We start from the raw sequence: 18,573 nt of genomic DNA on the forward strand, positions 1-18,573 counted from the left end.
TGCTCGTAACATCATGGACTTGAAGTGAGACATTTGTCTCCGCTTCATTCCGAATTCATCACTATAGTTCAGAGTCAATAACACTACGGGTATATGTAGCCGGTTTGAGGCTCAACATGTCGCAACTAATATCAACAACGTTGACCTCTATCTTCTCCTGACGTCGCCATTCGTATAAAACCTTATGAATCTTCTTCACTCAATGTGATTAAATTGATCCATCTACGACTGAGCCGATTTATTCAATTATAACGTTCATCATGGCCGACAAACTAGCAAAGGACATGACCCTCAAGGGTTCATCCACCACCATGCCAAAACTCATATATGGTACAGCTTGGAAGAGAGAAAGGACAGCAGACCTCGTTTATACTGCCCTGAAGTGTGGTTTCCGCGGTGTCGACACAGCAGCCCAGCCTGAGCATTACAACGAGGAAGGTGTAGGGCAAGGTGTCAAACGAGCCATCAAAGACCGCATTGTTAAGCGTGAAGGACTATTTGTAAGTCTCTTTACATTTTATATCTAAGGTTAACTGACTTTACCTACAGCTCCAAACTAAATTCTCGCCTCCGGCCATCCAAGGTGAAAACGCACCTTATGATTTCAAGGTACCAGTTGTGGATCAGGTTCATCAGTCTGTGCAGTCCTCACTCAAGTACTTCACAATCGAGGGCGAGGAGCCTTATCTTGACAGTATGCTTCTGCATACTCCCCTGACAAATATCGAGGAAACCATCGCGGCATGGAAGACACTAGAAACTTACGTGCCCCATCAGATTCGTAACCTGGGCATCTCCAACATCGAGCTTCCCATTCTCAAGGAGTTGCATGATGCAGTCACTGTGAAACCAAGCGTCGTCCAGAATTGCTTCCACGCGGGCACACTCTTCGATGTAGAACTCAGAGCCTACTGTCGACGGCAAGAGATCGCATACCAGTCTTTCTGGACACTCAACGGTAACCCAAAACTCGCTGCCAGCATGCCTATCGGAATGGTTTCAGAGAAAGCTGGCGTTGAGTTTGTGGCGGCGTACTATGCTCTTCTCTTCGGCCTTGACGGAGTTGCAGTTATAGACGGAACGACAACGGAAAGCCACATGAAAGATGACCTCGAAGGGATTGAGAAAATTGCATCTTGGGCGGAGGGTAGTGGTGTAGATGAGTGGACTCGTGCTCTATCTGAGTTTAAGCAAAGTATTGGGGATGTTCGAAAATGATACCCTACACCCAATAGACGTGGCATTCTCGACCCGTGTATAAATCTTATGTATTTCAACCTTGTACTTCCATGAGAAGACACACAAGTCGAATCCATTTCGAGTCCTTGTTTTTGATACAAAAAGTTGTTGTTCTGTCCCCACCCCAACTAAACTCTGGTACAGCATCATGCTGTGAAACGAAGTACCCATTATGCTGAGTACAACTTCCTGAAACTGGATGACCTATCAGAAGCTCCTTGAATACCTTGAGGCTGTAGACATCTTAGTCATGAGATCTGGATACCTGCTTCACCAATGAGTGGATGATGGCCCTTCACATTCATCTACAATGATACAACGACCAAGACAGGCCTTTTTGATCTTTTTATCTTTTTCACGTTAAACTCTTCTCCTTAAGTTCATCTATTCCTAAATTAACCAGTGCAAAATGCTTAATCATGAAGAAAAAGCTTCTCGCTGACTTATCGCTCCTGCTCTTCGGGGTATGTTCAGTCCATCTGTCCTTCCTTCTTTAACTTCGAGCCCCTCTTTCTTCCCTCACGCCTCATACTTGTCTACAATTCTCATCATTTCATTACCGTACAATCGACCTCGCAGCTACAATTTTTTATCTTACGGAGAATATCGAAGTCCATGGCCATCTTCGCACTTTCTATCCTTATCACCACCATTTCCGACTGTTCAGATCAGCAATGTCACCAAAGGATGATGACATAGGGACCATGGACAGAAGTCCTACGCCTGGAATTGAGACCAAGATCTCAGAGTATAAAAACTTGATGAGTCCCGAGTCCAACGCAAGCCCGGAGTTGCGAACAGACAAAAAGCTCAAGAGAAGAAGGAGAAAGGGCAACAACTGGACTCGCAAAAAGTGTACTCTGCGCTCACCGACGCAGACTCCCCATGCCTCGCCAATTTTGTCCCCGAAAATCAAGCAAGAAGAGTCTAATAATCTCATAAACTTGGGAGTGAAAGCACCAGGGGCACTGCGGAATATATATGACGGTAAGTCTTGCGAAATTATCAACCAGCCCGGATTGCCCCAGTGACAGAAACTGGTGTACTGCCTAAATATCTGCAAACTCATTCATACTCAAACTTGCAGTAAATACACCTTGATTCTTCTATATATTTACACAAGCCCCCATCTTTCCACACTGTTTTCCTTCGTCTGACTGTTAGTTCAGACGAGAGCAACACCTCTTCCTAAGCAATATTCTCTTTATCCTTCCTTTGCACATGCCATCAGCATAATTTGACAGTGGGTGTTTACCTTGTCGAGCACTTAACTTACTGACACTCTTTATTATAGACTCAAATATGGATATTCGTCGAGCCGCCGTTGAGCAAGACTTTGGTCTTCGCAGAAGAAGTACTGCCCATCCGTACCTACCATACTGTACGTTTTCTAACATTTACTTCTAGATACAGGCACGATGTATAAGCCTAAAGTGCCTGTTAAGAGCATCGAACAGACCGAACCCTTGCTATTTCAAGAGACTCCATTACCAAGCCCGGCCGAACCCCGTCAAATAGCGCCCAAAAAAGAAGCACCCAAAAAAGAAGCATCCAAAAAAGAAGCGCCTAAAAAGGGAGTCCGCTCCATCTTGCCAACTCCCGAAACTCCACGACATGATCGCTCTCTAACCACTTCTCCCACAAGCCACCACGAAAAAGTCGCCTCTTCCCCAAACAGCAAATCCTCCAATATATGTTGCAGCTGCGAGTCCGAGACCGGTGACGAAAGCCCGATTATTCCTCCTCACTTTCCACCCAATCCTATTTCTCGACCCAGTCGAGAAGCTGACATCTTCTGGCGAGATGCTTGCATGGAAGTTCAGTCCACCGATGAACCTGTCCATGCGCACGACGTCATTGTGCGAATCATGACCAGAAAAGGAGGAATCGCGAGGTCGTGGCCAAGACTTGAAGAGGGCCTAGCCGCAATCAAGATGATGGGAAAGGACACAATCGACATCGCCGAGATCCTGCGTCGACAAGAGGAAGAGGAAGCAATTGCCAAAGCTAAGGAGGAGCGCTGCTTAGCCAATAAACGACTATACAGACCTCGTGGCCAGATCGACAGAGAACGAACTAAGCGACGAGCGGCCCTGGCTGCGCAAAAGGCACGGGGACCGGAGACAGATCGCGCAGATGATACCCCTGAATAGGATGTGGATGATGCTGACGAGAACCCAGCGAAGGGGCCAAGAAGGATACCGATATCTAGAATGATTTCAGGGAGACAAGCTCCGAATACATGCACAACAACACAGTGGTTGACTGAAATATAAGGAAACAGAGAGTCAAGGCGTTCGGGACAAAGCATATGGAACTGGCAGCCACTGGAATCTCCACTCGTGTCCCAGGACGGTGGTTCTTGAGCTCACATCGCTCTACTAGCTTGAAGTGTTTCAGCATTACGTTGCCAAATACCAACAAACCGCAAGTGGCTTTTAACAAGTCTTTTTTATATTCTTCTAGCATATTCTTTATTTTTGATCCTCCTTCCCGATGTCCTTTGCAAACGTATTTGCAACAATAAAGGGGAAGCAGGCTGTCGCCTCCATGTAGACCTTGACGTTGTCCGCTCCGATCTTGATTTTGCCCCATGATACAGCTTCATCTGGCCTGGCACCAGCATCACTACCGTCGAACTCTTGTGCTGTATTGATGTAGACAGCTGATTCGGCGCCGTTGCGCATCAAGCATGCGTTGGCAATGTGGTGCTTGACGATACCGCCTCCGAGGATGATCATACCGGCTCGCTTGGCTCGAACAGCAATCGTGTTGATGCGACGGATATCCTCGACCAAATCGATCTTCAACTGCTGAGGCGAGGACTTGAAAGTATGGAAGTAGAGCATATCGCCCAGACTGCCATCGGTGATGGCGGGGCAAAACACAGGGATGTTGTTCTTATACGCCCAGTAATAGACGGATCGCTCGTCGTTTATCTCCTTACCCAAGCGGTGAATTACCTTGGATGGTGTCCAATTAATTTCCTCTTCCGTGCCCTTGCTGGCCTCTTGCTCTTCAAGCATCTTGTCAAGGATAGGAACGACCCAATCCTCGAAGGCACAGTAGTTGGCATTTGGAACCACGAGATTTCCAATTCGGTTGAGACCCTTGCGACGGAGATCGGCTCCAGGGGTGCTGAAAGAGCCAACGTAGGTGTCGGCAAGACACTTGATGAAATCTTCCTCGACACCACCAGCAGTGGTGACGATACACGAGACATGGTTGTGCTCTACGAGCCAGCGCAAGACACCTCGAAGACCCGACGAGATGAGATTGGAAGTATAGCCCAGGAAGATGGTGGTCTTGTCACCAGTCTCGGGGTCTTTCCACGCACGCTGCAAATTGTTAGCCAGCCTGGCTCTTGATCATGTCAGAAGACCCTGGTGTAGAATCTCCCGAGCGGAGCGCAGCGCACCATGTCGTTGATGATCCTCACGGCTTCACACATGGAAGACGCTTGGAACCCCATGTGGCGCATGCCCTCGAAGAGATCCTCTGCAGTGATGGGACCCTTGAGCTTGTTGAAGTCCAGCTCCTCAACCTTCTGGGCATCCTTGGGCATCTCTTCGGATTTGACGAGGACAGCCTCTGTGGCCGCCGCGGGCGGAGCATCAGAGTTGGAGGCCATCGTGGTTAAGTTGTGAGTCGTAAGTTGAAAATATGGATAACACAAAATTTGACAGAAAGGCTTAGTAAAGACTCGGCCAAGCTTGATTCGGTCCGGAGTACAAGCAATCAAGGGCTGGCACGTAAAGCAGAGACTATTCTTGAAATATATTTTTCACGAATATAAAGTCCGAAATTTGCCTCTGAACCTTTGTCCAGCCGTTACAACTATTTTTCATGATTTCTTCCGTGCCGTTTCTCAGCTCCACATTGGACATCTTGAAAACGGCGGGGTCTATCTTGACGGAAGAGGCGTGCATGTATCGCTCCACAACCAATTGTGGCCATTCAAGGTCTAGCGTCTCGCGGCAATTCTGGCCCCCTGGAAGATGCAACTGTAAAAGGAAAAGGCCGTTCTCATCCACCACTAAGCGCCGCGCGACAGTGTGCCCATCCTAATTTGCAGCAACAATGGAGTCCCAGTCGCTTACGCTAAGGCCACGAACTGAGGCTGCACGCTTGAGGCTTGTCCTGTTCTTGATTCTGCAAACCTTCAACAACATCCATCGCAAAAGGCACTGTCGCCCTGACGGTGCAACCGCATTTTCATCGCCCATTAATCGCAGCGTCTTTAATATTCCGACACGATATCGCTAATACGTATACGCCTGTTTCGACTTTTCGTTTGATACTGCTTTTCGTGATCAAGACGCGACTGACGACGACATATCGAGTTCAAAGTTCACCCGCCTCCTCAATAAAACCGTTTACCTTCGAAAAGGCTCTCGATATCTAGATTTTACAGTGGATATTACGGAATTAGCATTTGAGTTTGTGCATGGGCTGCACACCACAAGTACGGTTCCTTCGGGTTTCCCACAGCCCTTGAAAAATGTAAGGTTACAACATCATCCCAGTGCCCTAGAATTTCAGCCAAATGCGAAGAAATCGTCGCCCAAAACACCGCAAACCGCGGCGCCGAAGCCGTTCGCCCCCTTGGCAACCTCCTGTGTGCTGACTATCTCTGTCAAACAGGGCTCAAAGATACCCACGTTACGAAAGATCCAGATCCCCGCGTGATCGCTCACCTGACCGATTCGACAGAGGCGGCGCACAATATGGCGATGGCGACAGACGCCGACCGTCTGAAGCCCGACCAGGCAATGGTGGCTTCCCGCCAAATCGCGACTTTGGCGATCCATTGCGGCGCGAGCCCCCTCGTGGTCCAAAAGCCTTGATCGATGCACCTAGTGGGCCTCGTGGCGGAGGATTTGGAGGAGAATTTAGAGGCCGGGGTCGTGGGCGTGGCCGCGGATGGTCTTCAAGAGACGACAGTCGAGATCGAGGTCGAGACAGGGACATGGACTTTCGTGACCGTTATCGCGATGACCGAAGCCGTGAGCGCGATCGCGAGAGGGACTGGCGCGAGCCCAGAGATTTTCGATCACGTCGTTCTCCTATCGGTCGCGCAAGATCGCCTAACCGAGACTTCCGAGACAGAGACCGCGATGGACCTCTTGGCGTAGACGCAGATAGATCCCGGCGTGGCTCTCGAGATGGGGGGCCACCTTCTGCAGGATCATCATCATCAGATCCCCAATTCAACATGGCGCCTTATGCTCGCGGTGGAGGTTTCCATCGAGGTCGTGGGCGAGGAAGGGGAGATTGGTCTTCAGAAAGAGGTCGTGGAAGAGGACCATATATGGAGGATAGGGGCGATCGCTACCCACGCAGTCGATCTCAAGAGGGTCGATGGGGGAGGGAACGCGATGAAAGAGACCGCATGGAGCGCATGGATCGTTATGCTGACCCAGATACCCGACACAACAACCGAGGAGACGAACGCGGGGACCCTCGAGATCGTGAATTGTTCAGGAACAAAATGGAAGCTCGCGCCAACGCGGGCCACGATTCAGGACTCTCTAGTAAAGAGGTATCGCCGCCGCCTCCTGTTGCGCCATCTGCTCCCGCTTTTGGATCTTCGGCTGGTCGACTGAGTATAGGAGAGGGATATGTTTCCGCCAGCGCTGCCACGAAGATACCACCTACCGCACCCCGAGCTTTTGGCGATCGTCCTCCGTCAGCTGGACATGATCCAGCTATGCCTCCTATGGGTATGGGCATGGGCATGGGTATGGGTATGGGCATGGGCATGGGTATGGGTGTTGGCATGGGCATGGGCATGGGAATGGGAATGGGCAAGACGATGCTTCACGATGGTCCTTCGATTCCGGTCGGCCCACGAGCGCAGCAACCTCCTCCACCAAGACCTTCCAGCAAGCAATGGATCAATCCAAACCTCAAAAAGGCACCGGATTCGCCCAAGATGATGAGGTCCCCGAGTTTCGTACAGCAGCGACCGGCTATGCGACGTGGTAGTTCTCAGTACGATCATTATAACGAGGATGAGAGGCGACCGCGTAGTAGCGATGCAAAGTCAGACACTCATTATGACAATCGGGCTCGATCTAATTATAGCGCGGAGCCAGGAGAAATCACCGTCAAATCCGAGCGAGAATCGCAATCTGCAAGAGCATCGATCGATAGAGATACACGACCTATTAATGCTTCTAGACGGGATTCTTATCGCTCTGGTCCATCACCCACCATGGAGAACATGCCGAGATTCAGCCAGATAGCCGAAGAACGTGCAAGAGAGATGAGAGAACCCCCGAAAGAAGCGCCAAGGCGGAAACGCGTTCGACCAACTCTCAAGGTGGTCAGGTTCGAAGTGCCCCCTAAACCAGCCCCTGTGGAACAGAACTCGGAATCCGATGACGACGACGACATGGCCGACTACTTCGATATGGAAATTGGCAAAACGGAGGCTGAACTGAGCAAACTTGAGAAGCCAAAGTTACCAACTCAGGTCATAGCTCGGTTTGCCGCTCTTTCCCATGGTTCCATGGTCAAGATTGTCGGGGAACAGGACGAGTTACTCAAGATGGTGGAAGAACTTCCCGAGGCGGCGAGCAAACTTGCCGTTGAGAAAACCAAGGAGCCCGTGCCCGAAGAACAAAATGACAAACTGGACGTCGAAATGACAGATGCTATCGAAAACGCCACTCCAGTCAAACCCGAGCCACCGCAGCAGCCACAACAGGAAGACATAAAGCTGGAGCTGGAGTCGGAGATTCATGTCAGGAGGTCGGAGGAGCCAGTCGTTGAGCCGGCCCTGAAGCCATTGCCAGAGGTTACCGAAGAGACGACGGAACCAGTCATCGAACAACCGACCGAGAAACCCGAGAAGTCCTTGGAATCTGCTGTGAAACCCGCTGAGAAGCCAGCCGAGACACAACTTGATGAACCCATCGCGCAACCTGACAAGAAACCAATTCAGCTGGCCGAACATGCAAGCAAGGATCTGGAGGAAAGTTCTAACGAGAAGCCTGTTGAGAAGGTTGCCGAGAAGCCTGTCCAGGATGTTGTCGAAGATTCTGCACCTGAACCTGTTGTGGAAAATGCCAAACAGGGGCCTGTCGCTTCAGCATCTGAACCCGAGGCTGAAAAAATGGATATTGACGAACCTGCCGTCGAGACTGCACCAGCTGCGCCCGAGACCACGATACCTAATACTGACAGGACAGTCAAAGATCCAGTTCCTACGACATCTGAAACTGTCGCCAAAGAGCTCCCAGTTGAACCTATTGAGATAAGCGATATAACTATACGCATGAGCAATGAAGCTCTTGCAAAGAAACCTGAAGAAGACAAACCAAGTGAGATGTCCGTGGAGACTCGTCCTGAGACGCCTTCGCAAGTACAGGCAGAGAGGCCGAATGATTCTCCTTCAGAAACCTCCCCAGGAAAGCGCAACCAGACTGTTGTAGAAACGCCGGTGAAAGCACCTGCCGAACCTCAATTCCAGACTCCAGCAGAGAAGTCTGAAGTCACTCCGCACAGGCACATTGAGAGCGAAAACACCCCTCTTTCTGTTATTGCGCCAAATATTGTTTTGCAGACAACCGAGACAGCTTCGAAGCCTCCCAGCACACCGTCGCAGGTCGACGACGACGAAACCGAGTCCGAGGACGATTCTTTCATGAATTTGGACACTGTCCGACAATATATGACCACGCCGCCGATTGATAGCCTTCCAAACTTTAGTTGTCAACCCTGGGACCAGGACAAGGAGTTTATGAGCAACCTTGAATCAGACTCGTTCCTAGACGACTTTGTTCTTGAGCACTTCGACAAGCTGCATTTGGAAAAGTCTGCGGAACAAGGCCATGACAAAAAGATCTACTCTGAAAACTACCATCATTACCTGGACTTTACCATGTCAAACGACCCTGCTGCTGTAAAGAGCCGTGGAAAGTTTTCGGTCTCGACAGGCATTGAATTCACCGGCACAGTGACTCCTGAACCAAAACATGAGGGAAGCGGTCGTGGGCGTCGTTTCGCAACTGAGCGAGACCTGGAACGAGTATTGCAGGCATCGATGCGCGAAGATGAGGAGAGGAGAGAGCGCGAGCTTCGAATGCAGCAAGAAAAGTACCGCACGGATAAGGAAGCCGTCATTCCAGATATGATTTGGACACAGGAAGAAAAGGACAGTACCAACTATATTGACAAGAGTGGATACACGCCTGTTGACCGTTTGGTATCAGCATGGCGTATCTTGCCTCCAGTCAATAATTTCACCGAGGAAGAGGCCAATCTGTTCGAGAAGAGATACTTGGAGGCACCCAAACAATGGGGCAGGGTCGCGGAAGCTATCCCTCATCGCAACTTTGGCGCCTGCATCCAGTATTACTACATGAATAAGAAGAACCTCAACTTGAAAGAGAAACTCAAGAAGCAGCCTAAGAGGCGCAGAAAGGGTAAAGCGAAGCAACGGTCTAGTGCACTGGTATCGGAATTGGGTAATGGCGACGGAGAGACGGAAGAAAACCATGACACGGGAGAGAACGGTGAGAGAAGACGACCAAGACGAGCGGCTGCGCCGACTTGGGGCTTTGAACAACCTCCAATTGACACAGAGGCCTCGACGCCCAATGCTACACCTGGCAGGCGCGGAGGTTCTGCAAAGGTTGATCATCCCGAAAAGGTGGACGGAAGAAAGAGACGAAGAGGTCCAAAGGAGAAGGAGCCCAAAGCGCCGAAATCAAACCAGACTTTGGCTGCGGCACCAGGACCTGCCAAGGGGCGCTCGCGATCCAACTCAAGAGCGCTCAACACAGATGGCACCACGACTCCTTTGCCACTCCCCGAAGGTCATCGTCTACCAACTCAGTTCGAGCAACACCCAGCCGGAATACAGCCTCCTTTCTCTGTACAACAACAGCCCATACAAACTTTGGAACGTCCTCCGCCTGTTGCCTCGACGTCCATCTCTGAGGTTATGGCAGCACCATCACTTCGACCTGACCCCCCTCCTCAGCCAGCAATGGCCACTTTCAACTTGACTCACCAACCATCAGAGCGTAAAGCACCGACACAAGCATCTAGTTATTGGAGTGTGTCTGAATCTAATGACTTCCCACTCCTCCTGCGCTCGTTCGGCTTAGACTGGACAGCTATTGCAGCCCACATGGGCTCTAAAACTGCTGTTATGGTATGTTTGCCGTTTCTTTTCACATAACCAAGTACTACTACTAACAATAATGATAGGTGAAAAATTATTATGTTCGTCAAAAGGATCAAGGCAAATCCGAATGGGAGGGACTTGCTCTTGAAGCTGAGAGGAAGAAAGACTGTGGTGAGAAATTGCCTGACCCACCTCAGCCATCAACAGGAGGGCGAGGAAGGAGATACGACAGCTCGACAGCTGCTTCTCGGCCTCTTGCTGTTGCTCCAGGAATTGAAATGCATAGTGAAGCGCCACAGCCCAAGATGGAGCCTGCTGGTCAGCCTCCTCGTGGTCCGCAATTCTCAACCTTTGGGGGGGTTCCTATCGCACAGGCTCCTATTCAACAGCAGCAGCAGCAGCAGCCACTTGTTCAGTCACAACAGCCTATGGTCAGTCAGCATCCTGTAGCTCAACCGGTTGCTCAGGTCATGTCACCTGTCCCAAGGCCCTTGCAAGCACCTGTACAACAATTCAGACTGAACGAACGCGAGCCCGCAGCACGCGTGCCGCTTCCACAGAAGGCCTCCTCCAGACCTCCTGGCGTGGAGTCACGAGAGCAACGGCCTCTGGCTGCCGCTCAACCACTACAGCCGTCTCGAAACGAGGCTGCTATGATGGAACACAATGCTATGATGGAACGTCAGAAGATGGAGATGCAGATGCGAGAACAAGAGCAACAACGCGAGCTAGCTCGACAGTCAGAAAGGCAAACTTTACGTGTCAAGCAGGAGCGCGAGATGACACCGCAGCCTCATCATTACGAGCCGTATGGTCATCATCGCCAACAGGGAAGCCTCGGAAGCCTCGGAAGCCTGGGTGGCCAACCATTGCCAAGGCCGCTACAGGAATCTGGACGTCCTCAATCGTATGGTCCTCCTGTGCAGCAGCAACAGCAGCAGCAAGCTCCTGTTCAGCCCGTACGAAACCTAATGGGCGAGCAACCTCAGGCGCGGTCGCCTCAGATGGGCACACCTACTAGCCGTCCCGTGTCTTCTCTCCAGCAACGACCTTCTTCGGGCTCAATGCACGATACATTTGGCTCAGTGACACCCCAGTCTGGCACTCCGGTTCAAACTCCAGCAGCAGCACCACCTCGTCCGCCAGAGCCTCGTAAGGGAGGCCTCAACATTATGTCGCTGCTCAATGACGATGATCCTCCTCCACAGCCCAAGCGAGTGAACGATGTGACAAGCACTCCTACAAGACCCTCGCCCACTCCTCCACCGCAAACCAACATGGGTGGCCGTCCACTCCCAGGACCAGCACCCCCGTCACAAATTCGACGTGAGCCAGAATCATACTCACCCTTCGCTCGAGGTACACCAGGAATGCCACCTCTCAAGCCAACTTTTGCGGATTCTCCTCAGCCCCAGCATATGGGCGCCTCGAGGGCGTCGATCGGAGTATCGCACGAAGCTGCTGCCGCTGCGGAACGGGACTACTATAGGCAGAACCCTTACCAGTCAGCAAACCACAGCCGGACAAACTCACCTCAAGGTGGCCATCGCTACCCTCCCCCAGGCCCCCCTCAGTATCAGAATCAAGGATACCCAACGTCATACGCCTCTACAGGTCAGCCAGCACATGCTGGATCACCGGGTGGTCAGTATGGTCATCCTCCATCCTCTTCTCGTTCACGAGAGGTCCCACAGGGTGGCCGTGAAACTTCATGGCCCTCGCCGGCCCAGCAAGGCCATCCCAGCATGCAGCAGCCCGCCGGTTGGCCATCGCAACCAAACACATCACAGCCACCGCCTCAGCAGCAGTCGTGGCCTCCGCAGCATCCTTCATCCAAGCCTCAAACACCAGGGCCGTCTTGGGCCGCATCACAACCACCTTCTCAGCCACCACCCCAACAGGGTCACCACATGCCCATGAGAGATGACGGACGAGCCCCTTACTACCCTGGCGGAGGTAACATGCCACCACAGCAACATCAGATGCAGGGCCGCTACCAGCCTCAAGTCTCGCGTGGGCCTGAACAAGTGCCCCCGCCTGGGCAAGTATACCCCCGTTATGCCTCTACTCCTGGCCCTGGGCAGCCACGAGATCCCAGAGAAATGCCTGGTCGCAGCTTTACGCCTGCGTATGACGCGCGTGGGCCACCCCCTCAAGGAGGTCCTGTATACCCTGGCCATGACCCCCGAGATCCCAGAGATCCCAGAGATCCCAGAGACCCCCGAGATCCAAGGGATCCCCGAGACATGATGAGAGGAGCATTGAGACCGCACGAGTACGAGAGACATCCGGATCCTTATAGTAGAAGATGAATCGATTAGATTTTCGTTGGATGATTTACATGCTGAGCTTCGTTGTAAGCATTCTCAGGGAGTTCGGTGCAAGCAAACATGGCGATGGTTTTGCAATTCATTTAGTCGTTAGGTTTATGTAAATATATTGTGCATGTTTCGATACAGCACTTGTCGTTTTGTTTAGGTCCTATAAGCATGAAGCGGAAATTCACTTTTCTACAATGCATAACTCTTTCTAATCTCTTGACGCTCAAAGGAATGTCTACATTTATAATCACTTCTTGTGACATGACCGTCTGTCTTGAAGATATCCCTTTGTTTTATTCAAGGTGTCTCACGGTCAATCTAGAAAGAGATATAAGCCTAATAGTAATACCTTAGTAGTGCAACAGTATGAAGATAACAGTAGTCAAGTAAATCAAGCCCTAGGGCTCCAAGCCAAACCTTGTATCGAAATATAAGCTCTGAACAGATTGTAAAGAAATCCCCCCCCATTCTAAACAAATCCCTGTATGGAAGTGGTAGCCGTATCTGTACGCATTTGCCTCTTTACTGTAGTCTACAGAGTCGAGGTCTATACCATAAGATATACTATTATGGCTATTCCTGATTAGCTTCCCTTATTACAGCAAAGGTATATGTCTTATCGTGCGGATCTCGACTCTGCAGACCACAATAATGAGGCATGTGCCTACAGGAACGGCTACCTTTATCATTATATGGATATGTTTACCAAGAGGTTAGCCAGGAACCCAGCTCATGTTAGGGTGTGTGATGCCTTTGTTGCATCATGACAAGTGCCCCACTAAAGCAAATGCCCGCCATGAGTAAACAACCCCACCAAAGAGACAAGACGCGCCAACCGCGTTAAATCCAACGACAACCTTGCACAAACTCGCAGAAACAGTCTCATCATGGCTTCACATTCGAGATCTGCATCTGCCATGGGCGGTCATGAAAAGACATACTTTGAACAGCAGCGCGAAGCTCTTCTCGGCGAGATTGCAATGGCAAGTTATTGTCTTTCCTCATACGAGAACAAAGTACTAACAAGTAGCAGAGCTTCGAACATGTTCTGGCCAACATCAACAAACTGAACCGATCTCTCGAGGCTGTCACGGCGGTATGAGTAGTCATCTACTACACTGTTTTGGGTGGTTGTACTAATTAGTTCGTGCAGGTCGGCAATGAATTCTCTTCTGTCGAAGCGCTTTGGTCACAGTTTGAGAACGTCATGGGGAAAGATGAAAAGGCAGAGGGTGAAGCGGGAAAGGCTGATCAGACGGAGCGACATGATGAGACTATGGAGGGGGAGACGACGGTGAAGCATGAGGAGGCTTGATAGAGAGAAGTTGGTGATTTGATACCCCGTGGAAAAGATACGAATGAATGAACAATACATGAAATATTACAAGTACAAAAAGATATGTTCCATGTTGGTTTCTTGAGCTGCCTAGAAGTAAGTCACATGTAGAGAATGTTTATGTCACTAGAGGGCAAAGGTTTATTGTTTAAAAAATCAATTTGTGTTCTGGCTACCTATGTTCTTAATTCTGATCTGATACCTATCTCTATACAACTTGTTTGATTGCAAGAGACATCTCCCTCAAAAGTAGCTATTCAAGACTAGAGCAACTCTTTCGTCCAAAGACATTTCTCGGGGGTCGTTAGTAAGCCAAGCAACAGTCCAAGGTATAGCAAGTAAATTCGTGGCATGCTCTTGATGCGTCATGCGTTGAGATTCCAGAAGCCTTTCCAGCAGCTCCTGGCTGGAACAAGACGTCGCTCGTGTAGTGAGCATGAAAACAAACAAAATAATAAAGATATTCCCCCCTGGCGCTTGCGCTGAGGAATCTAATCATACTAGTTGGTCGTTGCTGTTATCAAAAGGATGTTGGTATAGTATGTAGTCTATAACTCGCAGTACAAACAGCGCCAAAAAAAAGCAAATCGTGCAAAGTGTAAGTCTGATGTCCGTTCTCGTTCGCGGGCGCTCGCTCGTAATCGTTTCCCCGATCGTCGTTCAGAACTCGCACATACTCTGCCGGTCCTAGAATAGTATAAAAACAAAAACATGCGCAAATCGCTCGAGATCCTAAGTGCCAGCTGTTCCAAGGAGGCTGTTTGCCAACTTCTTCATCCAGATAAGTCATCCAAATTGTAGGAGGGTATCATTCGTCATGTGTATGAGATGCTCTAGGCGTCAGGCGTAACTCGTGTCGGTTGGGGTTCTTTTTTTTCCGTCTTTTTTCCTTTTCCCCCTTTTTTTGGTCTTTTCTTTTTTTCGTTTGGTGACGTTACCAATCAACAGTCTCACCTCTCTTCCAATGTATCCAATTAGAAGAAAATGTCGGTAGGATCCTCAGGGCCGACGTTGTTGTCGCCCTGGGCCTGGCCAGCGCACCACTCGGTGGCACCATAGGAGTCAGGACTCTCTGGTTCAGCAATATCCAAGCGCTGGACCTCGCGGATGTCAATGTTCTCCTCTCGTTCAGTCTTCTTGACCAGCTCCATGGCATCGACCAGGTTATCGGCACGCTTGTACCCGAGGGACTCAGTGAAGCGATGGATGTTCTCTTCCATCTCATGGTAGCTTCGCTGCAGGTACTCAACACAGATCTCAGCGTCGGTGGCCTCCTTGTTGGCGAGGGCAGCACGCTTTTGAACCACTTCGAGGGCCTTCTCGAATTCGCGGCAGACCTTTCGGACGTGGCGGAAATGGGTCGCCTTGTCCTCGTCGGATACTTGGGCCTTCAGTTTCTTCTGAAGGTAGAGGTAGGTAACTCGCTCGGCACGATCCTCTTCGTCTTCGATGAGTTCATTTCGGGTGAGGGATGACTTCACCTCAGCTTGCAGGGTCTCTTTCTTCAGGTTCGCCACCTCGAAAGATTTCACGTCAGCGTTCCAAATTCGCATCGCCTCCTTGGGGCTGGAACCTCGGATCTTGGGGGCGTCAGGATGGTTCAAGGCGTCGCGTGTCTCGGACTGAGAGTTGATGTTAGTATCAGGAGCAGTAGTCAAATAGATGTGTACTCACAAGAGTGGGAAAGTATCCAAGATCAGAAAGTGTGTCGTCTTCATTCTCAGTAGTAGAATGGGGTCCGTGGAAGAACTTCAGAGCGGCGCGGTCTCGTGCCATCTCATGCTCATGCTCGTAAGTCTGATCAAGCCAAGCGCGTACACTAAACGAACCTTGACGGCCTATGAAAGTTAGCAATGTCAACAAAGGAAGAGGTCAAGAAATTCTTACCACAGAATCGGTCAGGGCTCTTCTCTCGGACGTTCTGAAGAGACTTAAAGAAGGCAGAATACTCTTCATTTTGGTGATGAACCATGGCAGCACGGGTGAGGGTTGCGCCGAGGGGAAGGGGAACATCGCCGTTTTGCGACCAGCTAGAGGTGGAAGCAGTATCATTTGTAAGAGCGGCGGCGGTGTCGGGCTCATGATCGGCCGGCTGTTCGTCATGGGGGTTCTGGGTAGAGACGGCAGCAGTAGCGTCGGGGGCAGTGAAGTCTTGTTCGATGGACTCCATGATAGGTTGCTCGTTGACATCAGCTCGTTCCTGAGCACCGTCGTGAGAGGGGGTAGTTGGGTTAGATGGGTTAGATGGGGTAGTCTTCTCAAAAACGACTGTTTCCTGAGGAAGAAGCTTGTTCTCCTCTTGCTCTTCATTATGGATATCATGAGGGGGCTGCTCGAGGTCCTCGGTCATCTCACGAACCTGGCGCTGCTCTACTTCTTCGCGCTGCTCTGACTCGCATTCAAGGAGCTTGCCAGTTCGATCAATGCCATTACGGTCGTACATCGCCTTGATTCGGCGATAGCAGTCTTGGTGGCGGGCATAAGCCTACAAGTTAAGATTAGATGTATTTATTTAATGTTATATAGAGACGGTTTTTACTTACCTGAGACAGAGTCTCATGGACCGGGGTAACATGAACTTCCTCATCGCTCATGACTGTAGAATCATCTGAGGTATTGTCAGTGCGGGCTAGCTAGATTTATATGGTAAACATACCATGGTTTGCATTTTGGATGACATGTTTGCCTCTGGGTCGTAGTCTAGGGTTATTGATAGTGTCATCAAATCCTAGTCATGTTAGCAACTACTCGGCAAACAACGTAGCAACAGTATTGCAGCAACTTACCTGGCATCGACTCGCTGTCGGAAATGACTCGTCCCGAGATTGGGCGTTTGGCCGGGATGGGCATCAAATCCTCAACAGACTTGTCAAACGCAGATAGGTCGGAGAAATTTCTGCCATACTTAGCAGTGGGAGGAGGGGTCGATGTGTCGAGACTGTCAGGGGGAGTCAAGGGACCGGAGAAGTTCCTGATTAAGTCACCCATAGCATTGTCTTCTTGAGGAAGGTTCCACTTGATAATGGGACGAAGGTTGTTAGAGGTTCTATCAAGTCGTTAATCTCGTCCATAATCGTCAAGTAGAATACAAGACAACAAAAACTTACTCGGAGTTAGGGAGCTCGTCTCGGGGCTCGTGTCGTCGAGTTTTGTTGGCCTTCTTTACAGATGGCGAACTCCTTCCGAGTCTGACAACTTTTCCCACGAAAGAAAAGATAGAGGAGGAGATACTGGACGGTTTCTTCTTCTTCTTTGGTGGTTCGGGGGTAGCAGTTCCCTGTTCGCTCATCATAGAAGGCGTAATGATAGAACCATGACACTCGACCGGTGACACCTTGCGCGATCCTTGAGAAGATCGGATATCGAAACTTACAGACTTGGGTTTCTGAACATTGTGAATAGTCGATGTCTGAATGTTGTCTGTGTTGACACAAGTCTCTTCGGCGATGTCGTTAAGAGTGGCCTGTCGGATAATGACGGTACATGTCGTGTGGATAGATGCGTTATCCGCATCGTGGGCAACACGATCGGTAGACTCCTGAGGAGTTGTAGGAGCGGTCTTTCGATCATCCTCGCTTTCTTTGGCGGCATTCACAAAGGACTTGAGGGCGGAACACTCCTGCTCCTCTTGTTCCTCGCCAATAGTTTCCAGTACATGAGGTACGTAGTGGGTAGTAGGGGCGGACCGGGTTCGCTTGTGCAGCTTGTTGCCGGACTTTGTGTCAAATAGGAAAGTCCACGCTGACTTCGCCCGTTGTTCGGGTGTCTTCGAAGCGTTTTCGTTTGAGGCTTGTTCAACTGTGAAGGGAACAAAGTCAGTCATGCGAACAAGCGAACAAGAGTGTTGTGCTTACGGTCCTGGACAGAGTCATCACTTGACTTTGTGCTACGGAAAACGCCTTGAGAGTGTCTGTTAGTATGTCGTTCTTGAATTGCCATTTAATTCTTCTCGCAGTCGTGAGTTTAGAAGGGCGATGTACTTACTGCGCATTTCGGCTGTAGCCTTGTGGTAGAAACCCTGAAACTTGACTTCATTTTCAGAAGATCGTGCTAGGGCACTGTCAGCGAGATATTCTCTAGGCTCAAGGATCTTGCCATCGTCTTTGGACTTACGTTCAGGTGTTCGGACATAAATGTCATCGTCGTTGCGGTGCTTCGCGAGGAAGGCTGCGATCCATTTGCTACTGCTCAGCGCAGCAGGGAGCGAAGACGAACCCTGCATTATCGCGGGTCGCTTCTGTAAGCTTGAGAGATCTAAAGATAGAGTGAAATGATGATAGCAAGATGATAATACTTGGTGGTTGTGAAGAGTTGTGATGTGTAATGTTGTGTAGAGAGCAGATGATATGATGGTGAGGATGTGAGGAAGAAAGAAGAAAAGCAAAGGTGTGAGGATGAGAAGAAGAATTTAAGGGATCAAAACAACAGAAGAATAATAAACTAGCGGCAACAGGTGAATGTGAATGTTGCATTGGCAACAGAGAAGCTGGCAGCTGTTGACGGTTGTTGACGGCCGGTTGGCATTGGCAGCATAGGAA

The 18,573-nt window shown here is 50.1% G+C and overlaps 5 protein-coding genes across 5 annotated transcripts, besides 1 other annotated feature; 3 read left to right on the top strand and 2 right to left on the bottom strand.

Moving 5' to 3' along the window:
* Positions 1–260: 260 nt before the first annotated feature.
* On the top strand, positions 261–1,218 carry FPSE_07689 (uncharacterized protein; the record flags this gene model as incomplete). Its single annotated transcript, XM_009260807.1, has 2 exons — positions 261–500; positions 550–1,218. The coding sequence occupies 2 exons, from the start codon at positions 261–263 to the stop codon at positions 1,216–1,218; spliced, it is 909 nt and encodes a 302-aa protein (XP_009259082.1).
* A 695-nt stretch (positions 1,219–1,913) lies between these two features.
* FPSE_07688 (uncharacterized protein) lies at positions 1,914–3,392 on the top strand (the record flags this gene model as incomplete). The annotated part of the gene is made up of 3 exons (XM_009260806.1): positions 1,914–2,226; positions 2,534–2,593; positions 2,647–3,392. The coding sequence occupies 3 exons, from the start codon at positions 1,914–1,916 to the stop codon at positions 3,390–3,392; spliced, it is 1,119 nt and encodes a 372-aa protein (XP_009259081.1).
* Positions 3,393–3,713: 321 nt separating this feature from the next.
* On the bottom strand, positions 3,714–4,870 carry FPSE_07687 (uncharacterized protein; the record flags this gene model as incomplete). The annotated part of the gene is made up of 2 exons (XM_009260805.1): positions 3,714–4,577; positions 4,658–4,870. The coding sequence occupies 2 exons, from the start codon at positions 4,868–4,870 to the stop codon at positions 3,714–3,716; spliced, it is 1,077 nt and encodes a 358-aa protein (XP_009259080.1).
* Positions 4,871–5,319: 449 nt separating this feature from the next.
* Positions 5,320–14,014, top strand: FPSE_07686 (uncharacterized protein; the record flags this gene model as incomplete). The annotated part of the gene is made up of 8 exons (XM_009260804.1): positions 5,320–5,440; positions 5,558–5,747; positions 5,884–10,405; positions 10,462–12,679; positions 13,057–13,085; positions 13,287–13,439; positions 13,733–13,795; positions 13,853–14,014. The coding sequence occupies 8 exons, from the start codon at positions 5,320–5,322 to the stop codon at positions 14,012–14,014; spliced, it is 7,458 nt and encodes a 2,485-aa protein (XP_009259079.1).
* An 887-nt stretch (positions 14,015–14,901) lies between these two features.
* Positions 14,902–14,957: a repeat region.
* Positions 14,958–15,009: 52 nt separating this feature from the next.
* On the bottom strand, positions 15,010–18,257 carry FPSE_07685 (uncharacterized protein; the record flags this gene model as incomplete). Its single annotated transcript, XM_009260803.1, has 9 exons — positions 15,010–15,657; positions 15,710–15,873; positions 15,923–16,520; positions 16,579–16,643; positions 16,692–16,763; positions 16,822–17,081; positions 17,143–17,833; positions 17,890–17,934; positions 18,020–18,257. 9 exons carry the CDS (start codon positions 18,255–18,257, stop codon positions 15,010–15,012), a joined length of 2,781 nt encoding a protein of 926 aa, XP_009259078.1.
* Positions 18,258–18,573: the final 316 nt, after the last annotated feature.

The sequence above is a fragment of the Fusarium pseudograminearum genome, chromosome 1, assembly GCF_000303195.2.
Source record: "Fusarium pseudograminearum CS3096 chromosome 1, whole genome shotgun sequence".
Classification (NCBI taxonomy): Eukaryota; Fungi; Ascomycota; class Sordariomycetes; order Hypocreales; family Nectriaceae; genus Fusarium; species Fusarium pseudograminearum.